A 10,742-nucleotide genomic window follows, 5' to 3' on the forward strand; every position below is an offset into this window, starting at 1 on the left:
CATTCTTAACTTGCACTTGAGCATAAAAGGCAGTTAAAAAAATGCACAACGTTGATGACTAGCCAAGACTGAAAACCAAGATATAATTTCCTCGCATGCTTGACATGGTTTGCTAGCATTTCTGTCTGTGCACTGTTTGATGATTATGCGTCTGGGCAAACTGTGCTTTGGCCTTTGTTGTCACCCACTGCCCCCACTTCCCCTTATTTCTTTGTTTCCTAACTTTGTGTACTGTATACTTTTTCCTTTTCATCATGCTTCTGAGTGTTAAGTGCATATAACTAGTTTGTTTACAGTAACTCTCAGTCACCCTCTCCCTTTCAAAGTCATTATTTTTCTGTTTTCTAATTGCATTCTATGTGTGATGTGTACCTCCTTCACAGGCCCACTCAGAGCTATCTATTTTGATCCCCTACACTGCAATCTCGTTCTGTTACCCACCCCATAAGGAGGCAAATTTACACCTCCCGGCAAACTTTTTTTTATTTCTCGATAAATCAAAAATACGAGCACAGATACATTGCCACAAGCTGAGCGCTGTAAATGCAAGCTTTCTGCAAAGAGCTAAGCTGACCAGTCCTTTGCGCATCAAGTGGGGCTGTCAGTTGCAACCGCAACAGCCGGTACCTGTGTGACAATAAGCGCACGTGTTGTCCCCCCACCCACCTGAGCGGCCTTGCGGGTGGCCTCCTCGAGCTTGTCCTCGAGGTTCTCCTTGAGCGTGCGCTCCTCGGAGAGCAGGCGCTGCAGCTCCCGCAGCATGGCCGCGTGGTCGCTCTGCTCCTGCTGCCGCCCACACTGCTCCTCCCGCAGCTTGGAGCGCAGCTTTCGCATGGGGGGAGAGAAATAACGTTCAACAACAGGAAAACAACAGTGCGAGGACAGAGACGAGCAAAGGAGAGAGATGCACACGACGCTCACTATCAACTGACAGATTTTATTCGAAGGACATAGGCCTATTGTATTTGTCATTGTGGACTGCTCAGAACTGCTCCGAAGGAGCTCCGTATTTTATTTACATATAGATTTGCTAAGGCCGGAGCAGGTTCGGACTGTTCAGGAACTGCTTGAGACCGGCAAATAAGAGAATAAGAGAGACCACATGTATAGCTTTGTCAACGCAAACTGTGCATATGCAAAAAAAAAAAAAAAAAAAAGAAGAAGATTGAGCTATAGATGTTATTTGTTTGAATAAAATTCACCAGGTCAGTGCCGCATGTCTCTCCTACCTGTTCTGGTCTTTGTTCATGCGTATTATGTACCAACTAGCCCAAGCTTACACTTTGCTCCAAATAATATTCACTTAATCAACACAGGGTCCGGGCTGCTTTCAATGCACACAACATTCAAAGGACCCTAGCTCAGCAATCTGACGTTGAAAAAAAAAAAAAAAAAAATTGCCTGTTATGGGTGCTGTTGTTTTTCATCCCCCGATCTCAAACGATTATTGTTGCTGTAATGTTGCCCTGCATTGTTGCTGTACGCATCGAAAACGGACTTCTTATAAAGCAAGTGGAAATGAATGCAGAAGCACAAATCTCTCAAGATGTTAGCAACCAAAAATGAAGGTCACTGAACAAGTCAAAAATAAAAAAAGTGTTCTTTTTTTATTTTTATAAAACTCCCATTGTTGACATGGCCAGTGACCTGTTTTTTTGTTGTTGCTAACTTGCTTTTACCTGATTACACAGTGTTCCCTTAAACACTAAAACAAAATTCTCGATAGCGACACCATTGGACACTGAAGGCAAACATATCCTCATTGCTCTCTTTGAACGGCACTGTGATAAGTGTGACGCACCAAGCATCACCGGATGTGCATATTCAAGCTCTTGGCAAGGGAAAATAATGTGAGATGATGTAAGGCATTCTCATTGGAGCTTTTTCAGCTGCTTTTAAGCTCATCAGGGCCTCCCCTTTAGGAACTACCGATAAGGCTTCCCCCTATCACCTCAGCCATCTTGAGATGATGATAATTATTGGGTTTAATCGCACGAGGTCAACCGAGGGCAAAGAGTGCCAAAAAAAAGGGGTAAATAAAACTGGTGTAACGGTAGGTACTAAAATCTGTCAGTAAGAATAGCAGTGAAATGAAATAAGAGAAAATGGAGATGGCTAGCACATAGGGCCAGTTGGTGGTTATACATGATGAAAAATGAGCTGTAAAAACTTCAGCTCTGATAAACATCTAAAAACATGCCTGAAAGGAATCACGGGATCGTTGGATAAAAAGAACAGTGGGTGTAGTGGAATATGCTGTCAGTACAATTCTGAAAAATATTAGTGCCAGGTTACGTCGACTGCATTACATTGAATTAGAACATAGATTACAGAGTAGGCCCCCTCCAAACCTGCCACACAGGGGCCGTGAAGATCCAGGGAGCAGGTGCGAGTGTGTTGCACGTGTGTTGCCTATCCATACTCTAAGTCAATGTTTGCGTGCCTGTTGTGCGAGTCAGTAGTGTATCAAGTGTGGTTTTATACGACGTGCAGTTTGTCGTCTGCCTGCCCAGTGCAACCTGCTGGCCATGTTTCACAAAGTTGTCTGACGCGTTACCTCGGCCATCTTGGCCTCCCACGCAGCGGCCTGCTCGGCGGCCTTTGCCTGGGCCTCCTCCAGTTGCCGGAGTGCGGCCTCCTTCCCCTGGATGAGCCGCTTGCGGTCCGCCTGAAAGGCCGCCTCCGTGCGGGCCTTCTCCTCCGCCAGGGTGGACAGCGCTTGGGACAGTGCTGCCACCTGGTCGCCGGAAGCGTCGTCCTGGCCAGCATCGCTGGTGGAGCCCTCCCCATCTTGGCCATCATCAGGCTGCACCCATCGGGAAACCAGCGTGTCAATCGTTTATGAATGCACTCGCCTTTTGTCGGTAATTTTTTAGGACTTATTTGAAAAGCTTACACCACTCAAAACGCAGTATTGTTTTGAATGGGTTTTACTTAGCACTGTGCCCGGTTCTACCCACCCTTATTGTTAGCTTTGTAGTAATCGCTTAACCTTAACTTTTGCTGTGTTGTTTTATCCTTATTATCCTGTTTTATCATTATTATCTGTTATTTTTTTTTTCCCAATATTGGACGTTCAATGACCCAAAGTGACACCTCAGCTATGAGGCACACCATAGCGGAGGGCTCTGGGGCGGTATTCTCGTGTTTGTCCGTTTTGAAAACATATATTTTGTGTCCGTTTTATTGTGACGTACTTCAAGTTGTAGGCGGGCTTTGGGTTTAATTTTGTGCAACTGTTCTAGTAAACACATTTTAAACAACTATGCCTATTTTAAACTACCTTTTGTGTATTTATAGTTCTGCCAGCGGACCAACAACAAGGCGACGGAACATCAACTGCTCCGAGAAGACGCGGCTCATAGCTCCGCCGTGCCTGCATGGCGTCACATCTGGGTGCTTCCTTTTCGCCAATCAGGGCTTGCTCAAAACGGAAATTTTTTAAACGGACACAAAACGAACAAAACACGAGAATACCACCCCTGGATTAATTTTGACCTCCTGGGAACTTTAAAGGAGCCATGAAGAGAAAATACAACATTAAATTTGAAAGAACTAGGATTCAGTATCTCACTCAGCACCATACAGCCACAAAATGTGTTTTTTTAATGAAAAAAAGCATGAAGTAATTAAAAACTTTCAAATTTTGCGCCACAGTGACTTGTTATGAGCAAGAATGACGTCATATGGGCCCACAATAAAACAACATTTTCAGTGCGTTAACTGCACATTAGCATTCAAGTGATGCGGTCCAATGGAACTAGAGGCCCCAATACAGACATCCAGTCATGTGTCGTCGCGACAGGTCAGTTAGGCGGCCGCCAATCGCACAAACAAGGTTCTGTGACGTCATAGAAAAGTAGCGGGAAATTGGCTAGGGGGTCGCGGCTGCTTCACACGTTTTCTTTCATATCTTCGTGATTTGTTTGAAGATTGCGGCGACATTGGTATCATTGTTATTGGAACTAAGCAGTCTTTCTAATAAACCCAACTTGTATTCTGTCTTCATGGCTCCTTTAACATGCACCGAAACCTCAACACACAGTCATTTTCGCTTTTGCCTCCATGCGAACCCCAGATGCCGTGACCGAACCCACGTCCTTGGGCTCAGCAGTATACAACAACACTGTGGGAGACACATATGTGGTTATAACTAGAATATCCGCACTCCTCACCGCCGATGATGCACCGGATGGTGCCTTCCCCGCTGCGTCTTTGGCCGCCAAGCATTCTCCACTGGATGAACGGGCCTTGTCGCTGCCCTTAGACGCCGCCAATGCCTTGAGGCTCAGCTCAAGGGCATCTTTCTCTTTCTGCAGGCCCTTGTAGGCCCGAACGAGGTCTGCAATGAGTCAGCCCACGTGGTGGACACTTTGCTGAAGACATCTGGTCACACTTACATGCGCTGTAAAATGCCCTTTACGCATAGGCATAAAAAAGACGTGGCGGGGAAAAGTGAGTCTGGACCTGCAGGCTTTTCAGAAATGCTTCTAGCTTCTCGAAAACAACTGGAAGAAAGGGAACATCCCACCAAGGCATGGCAAACAGTTACTTAATTGTACACACAGGCGACTCAACAATACGTCCTCTCCCTTCGGTGCGTTCTGATTTAATTTAACTTTATTGGCTTTCAGCTGCGCTCATAACACATGCATCACACTTGCAGCTGCTTGATAAGTAACTTTGCTTAACGCGAATACACAAGAACATGACTTTGAGAACTCACCGGAGTAATTGTTAACAATTTGAGGTAAATTGAAACACTGCACGTATGACTGGCTGTTATCCACCAGCCAATCACAGGCGTTTGGTGTGCGTGTGCGTGTCAGGCGCCGAATCGCCGACAACTTCGCGGGGAGTTAACGAAGTCGTAAACAGTAGATATCCATGCCTTGGTACTAGTCTTTGAACTAGACGTGAGGGTGCGAAGTTCGTTTTTTTTTTTTCTTGTTCATAGCATCAGGGGAAACGCGAGAACTGGGCGCGCCGCGCAGGGGAAGACAGACGTTAATTAAACTTTGGATATACCTCCGAGTCTAGCCTCGTACCGCTGCAGCTTCTCCTTCTGTGTGCAGATGATTTCGCAAAGCTCCCGCCGGTTGGCCTTGTCAGGAATGGTAGCCATCTACGCAACGAAAACGGAATTCGAGCGTGAGATCCAAACATTGCGCCGCAGGAGACCGTGCAAAACATTAGGCGAAATGGTCAAGGAGCTCCAACTGAAATTAATGTGATCAGCGCGCGCCCAGCGGTGTAGACGGCTGTCAAATGCCCAGCTTACGAGCACACCGACTTGCGCGTCCATGCTTCCTGAAAACGTAAAGCACAGGGCTAGAAAACAAAATGAATTCTGCACAACCGATCGCATGCAACGAGAGAATGCCGGTGACACGAAAGCAAAACAACAGGGAGGTGTGTTTACTAACCTCGTTCTTTGACAGCTGTTGCTGACCGTGGTGTCACGCAGGATACTTGTTTAGCCGTGAAGCGCTTTGAGAGGTACAGCTACCTTCATATTTTCGTTTCGCTGGTCGTTGACGAGAAACTAGAGCATAATTCTCAAGACGATCAAACCGAAGGCACAACGCCAACCCAGAGTCCGAAAGCACGAACAACAAAAAATGTTTGCGTCAAACGGATTGGCTTGGGTGGCGTTGGATTGGCTCGGGTTGGATTTCTTACTTCACTGCGCTGTTTCGTATTCATGTTGTTGAGTTCTAAAACTTACTTGTGGGTAAAAAATGCATGGCTACAGTTTTATTTTTTAACGTTTTATAAAACCAACAAACATAAACTGCGTGCGTGTGTGTGTGTGGCTTTTGCGCTATTTTAGCAGACGACAACAGAACGGCGGGAGCTCAGTTTCTTGTTCGCTCTTTACAAATCATCAAGCAAATGTGCGTGTGTGTTTTGCTTATAAATTATGTATCAAATGCCTAAATGCCTAAAGGGGGAAATGTTTTGCAAAAAACATTCCCCCAACCAACCCCGCAGACATTTGTCAAAACAAAATAAACAATTAATGCTCACAAGGCGCCGCACAACCTGTCGTACCAAACAAAATTGTTGCTGCTTGTGGTTTCTACATATACTACAAATATTTTTGCAGCAATACAAAACACCAAATCACGCACAATTTGGTTTAGAGGTTTATTTTTCAGGTGCATGTGCGGCCACCATTCGTCACAGAAATTTCTTAGCCTGAACCACAACCTTTCTACTCAGTCTCAACACTTATGATATTCATTCAAAAAAGCTATACTCACTCCCCAAGAAGCATTTTGTGGGACATATGTGACTTTTGATCATCTGCAGTTGCTCTAGCTCAAAACCGGCAGCAAGTGCACAAGTGCACACTTAAGGGCCGTTCACACTAGCGACGAAAGCGAGCGAAAGCGATGAAAGTGACGGAAATTTGTCGCTTTCCCCGCCTTTCATCGCTTTCGTCGCGCGACGAAAGCGATCGGCCTCGACCAAATTTTGTCGCCTCCATCGCGCCGTCGCTTTTGAAGCGGAAGCAGGAGGCGAGACTTCCTGACGTCATATCCTGCCAAAGCACCCGGATGCTGTGTCTCCACAAGCGGCGAAGCTCCCGTGAAGTCTCACTCCGAGCGCGAAACAATAACAAGAAAAGCAAAAAATAGTCGTTGACCGTAGCTCGATGTCGCGTGCAAGTGTGAACAGCAAGGGTGGCGATCGCTTTCGCCTTCGTCGCTTTGTCGCGTCGCTTCGTCCCAAGTGTGAACGGGCCTTTACTGTGTAAGTTGCGTTACAATTGAATACTTAAAGTCCCTACAAAATAAAAATGACACAAAACTACCATTTTCATGTTGCGACGTTTTTATTCCTCTGTTGTTCTGCCGCTTGAATGTTTATGACTAGCCAGGCGAAAGCTCCAGCTCGATGGTATACGACAGATGAGCAGCGCAAATATAAAAGCCGGCAAATGGAACAAGTACAAAAACTGCAAATAAACTCCACCGAACATACGTATACTCTATACATATATAGCAGGTATGTACATTTCTAGGTCTTCCCTACTAGCGCTTTGACTTCACTTCCAGAAACCAGGTGACGCCGAAGAGCAGAGCGGCTGGCCTGCTTATGCTCTCGTCGAACAGCATCTTCTTGGCTTCAGCCCTGGTGAGCTCGACCACGTCGATCATTTCCCCTTGATCCTCGACGCCGCCCCCGGACCCCTTCTTCATGTCGTCCGTGACTTCCACATAGAACAGCTCTTGCTTTGCGCCGAGGATTCCAACACCAGCCCTGAAGGAGGGGAAAAAAAAGGCAAAAGATCGGTATCTTAATAACTGCCCGAGTAACGCGGCTCGGGACATGTCGAACCCCAGTTGACGAAGTAAATGAACTTTTATTGAAGTGAGAATGTTTCTGAAACATTCTTCAGATGTTGTTCAACAAATCCCCTATACCACAAGTACTGTTAATGTCAGCCTGCAGAACTCATTTGACCTGTAAATGTCATTTCCCTATGTTGTGCGGCAATGCGCGTAACTATCGCGGTACGGCAAGATATTGAAGCACAAAGCTCCCAAAGTGTGTGATGCTTGTAGTATACAGCCGATGGCACCAGGGATGGAGGCGATGTTATTACTACCAATTAAATTGGCTCTGCCCCAAGGCGCGACCAAGGCGGCATTACCTAGTTCTTTGTTGGCTTTTTCAACGAGACATCGAAGCAGCGCAAGGAATGCCAACAGTGCAGCCACGCACAACAAAGCGTGCAAGCAAGAACCTGAGATTACAAAAAAATGAATAATTCCGTTTGTGTCTGATACAAACATAAAACATTCACATGCAAATGGTACAAGCATCAATCAGCCCACCAAGACTTGCTTAAAACACAACAGGAGGTTGAGCTTGGCACCAAAATAATCTGGCATTCAAACAGGCTGAAAAGAATTTCTCAGCCTCGGAAGGATACACCAGCAGCATTCGATGCATCCCACTTGGGCATATGCAAAAAACTACTTGCATGAGGCAATAACAGGATTTTACAAGACGGCCCCTCCTGCCAGCTGTGGCATCAAGTACCACTGCCTACTGGCGCTGTCACTTGCTTTAATTGCCCGTAGACACAGTAATGACTACAAATAAATAACTTGCCATTCCTGGCACTAACCAAACCTAGTAAGTGACTTATTCCCATCTCTGAAGTAACTGCGACCAGTCAAAGAGCATCTTTTTCTGCGGAACAAGACATGGAGCTCTAACTCTTAATTACGATGTTCACCAGGTTTATTTGTTGCCTCCTCCTTCTTCCCTGGTCGTCCTTCCTCTCACTACAAATGTGTAAAAGGGCAAGGTCATAAAAAGCGCCCTGCACCACAAAATTATCTCTCATAGATAACTGTTTGCAGCAAAAGAATACAGTCGTGTTCCGTTTCAAACACATTACTGTTCTTGTCCGAGGTCCGTTTTTCCTCTGAGGAAAATAAAAAACATTTCTGATTCTCATTATACCGAATGTACAAGTTGTACCCAAACATATTAAAACCGCAATTACTTTTTTGCTTATATTCACTTTGCAGTACAAAATTTGGCATCTGGACGTCTGATAGTAACAATGCTATTACATTATGCCATACCAAAGCCAATGAAGGAGTGAAAACAGAACTCTGGTCTGTATAATTCATGAAGGAGAGACAAGGCTAAACTATGCTCCACACGACAGGCCAGCCTCTAAAAAAGTAATAAATTGTGTACATATGAACCACCACTGCCCTCATTCTGTAACGTGCACACGATTATGGCAGGACACCCAATGGCTCTAAACCTCGCCGTCGTTTCTCTGCCAAAGTAGTTAGACCCTGAAGTCAAAGAAGTGTTTCCCTGTCAAAGTAGTTAGTAGCAGTTAGACCACAGCTTGCACCTGGAAAGGAATGCCACAATCCTCCATGAGAATAAACTGCATATGATGCTAGGCAGGTGGATAGAAAACGCAAACGGAATGTGCCGCTACCTGAAGGAGGTGACCTTCTGGATGCTGGACAGGGGAACGGAGTAGCCGCACTCCTCGAGGATCTCCTCTCGCATGGTCTCGGCGGACGTCAGTTTCTCGTTGTCAATGATGCCCGCGCAGAGCTCCAGGGTGAGGCCCAAGTTGCCCGGGTACTTGCTCGTGTCGATGGGAGCGCCCGACGTGAACTCGTGCGTCGGGATCCGGTTGTAATAGACAGCTGAAAGGAAGAAAAGGATGGGAAGGGAAGAGGTCAGGAGTCGTCTAAATATACGCTTAGCCCAGCTTATGGACATGCCTTTAAGCTAGATCCACGCAAAAAGCGGGCCTCAAAGTGTTTCGCAACAGATGAGTAAAACAAGTTTCTGTCAAGAATCTCCTGTGGAATAATTGCAAGGACCTTGAAATTGGCCCACATAGCTACGGGTTCATGTTGATTTGGCCTTCATTTAGAGGTGCAGCGTATGGTAGTGCAAAAAGTGGACCCGTCAAGATTTTTTACGAAAGAACTGTTTCGCTTCACATGGATAATATGCGAGGCGAGAAAAATGCACGCAAACACGAAATGCATTTTTTTTTTTTTTTTCGTACACGGCTTTCAAAATCTACGGCAACCGCTTTATTCTACAGCTAACAGATGACAAACCAGTTTCAGATAGCTAAGCGACCGAAGCAAAGAAAGCCTGCGTAAGGATTCTGTTATTGTCATCGTTCATGCGGAAAGCTTGCGTAATATTGTATTTTAATGCAATAGCGGGCACGCTAAAAAAACAGTAGTAAAAAATGGAGTAGAAAATAGCTCGATCACCTGGTCGGAACTGTTTGACGAATACGAGGACGTCCCTGGTGGTGTTGAGGATCACCGCCGCGACACTGTGGAAAGTAGTTTCGTTAGATTCAAGCGGTCAAGGACAGCAAGAATGCACGTGCGCTTCACGTGCGATGGAGCAAAAACGAGTGATCAAATCACACCTGTCGTGGCTCTTCATCAGGTCCCAAACCCTGTTTTTTCCATTCTGCGCACACCGGGGGGAAATGAAAAAGACAAACTCATTAACCACGAGACGTAAACATTAGTCTCGCGCCGATAAATTAAGTCATACAGAGCCGATCGCTTGTGCGGATTAGCTTACCTGCTTGAACAGCAGCCGCGTAGGCTTGATGTACGCCGAGTTCTTCAGTTCTGTGACTCGCACGTCGTCGATCTTATCCATCGCAGCCTTCGAAACGGAAAAAGAACGTCTGCTCTGAACGCAAGCACCGCACAAACCACGAGCAGACGGTGATCGGAAGAACCGCGGCGAAGCGGCTGACCACCGCCAGCATCGACCTCTGCTAATCATCGCTACACACGCACGTCATCCGAATAGTTTGTTCCCCTCACTTGACGGGTGTAATTTCTTTAACTTTTATTCTTCCAATATAAACAGTGATACGCACGTAAATAGTCATAAAATATATAAATAAGCGCCGCGTTTTTACTTTTCGGCAACGCGGCTATCGCGGCGCCCCACGTAGGAAAACTTCGAACTACACTGCCTCATGCGCAAATCGTCTGCTACACGACGCGCGCGATGCCGCATTTGCCAAAAGATAAAAAGATAACACTCGAGTGTGACATTGAGGCTCTCTGATTTCCGAGAAGCTGGATTTTTGTGCCGTCCCTTGATAAGACTACGGTGGCGTTTGCGGCACTACAATTCGGGGCAGTCTTGGGCGCATGTGTAAAAAAACTTGGAGAGAGATAAATGTAGCGCAACAT

General features: G+C 46.0%; 2 protein-coding genes across 2 annotated transcripts; both read right to left on the minus strand.

Annotated features, from left to right (window-relative positions):
- Window positions 1-412: 412 nt before the first annotated feature.
- LOC144148454 (GRIP and coiled-coil domain-containing protein 1-like) lies at window positions 413-5,659 on the minus strand. The gene is made up of 6 exons (XM_077679992.1): window positions 5,427-5,659; window positions 5,029-5,125; window positions 4,176-4,342; window positions 2,558-2,806; window positions 667-825; window positions 413-430 (listed from the first exon to the last, which is right to left on the minus strand). Exons 2-6 carry the CDS (start codon window positions 5,123-5,125, stop codon window positions 413-415), a joined length of 690 nt encoding a protein of 229 aa, XP_077536118.1. The 5' UTR covers window positions 5,427-5,659.
- Window positions 5,660-6,822: 1,163 nt separating this feature from the next.
- LOC144148773 (uridine diphosphate glucose pyrophosphatase NUDT14-like) lies at window positions 6,823-10,417 on the minus strand. The gene is made up of 5 exons (XM_077680285.1): window positions 10,114-10,417; window positions 9,953-9,996; window positions 9,789-9,853; window positions 8,984-9,200; window positions 6,823-7,269 (listed from the first exon to the last, which is right to left on the minus strand). The coding sequence occupies exons 1-5, from the start codon at window positions 10,321-10,323 to the stop codon at window positions 7,041-7,043; spliced, it is 765 nt and encodes a 254-aa protein (XP_077536411.1). The 5' UTR covers window positions 10,324-10,417; the 3' UTR covers window positions 6,823-7,040.
- Between the last annotated feature and the right edge of the window lie 325 nt (window positions 10,418-10,742).

The sequence above is a fragment of the Haemaphysalis longicornis genome, unplaced genomic scaffold, assembly GCF_048455015.1.
Source record: "Haemaphysalis longicornis isolate Haplotype H1 unplaced genomic scaffold, Haemaphysalis longicornis Haplotype H1 scaffold_8, whole genome shotgun sequence".
NCBI classification, from domain to species: domain Eukaryota; kingdom Metazoa; phylum Arthropoda; class Arachnida; order Ixodida; family Ixodidae; genus Haemaphysalis; species Haemaphysalis longicornis.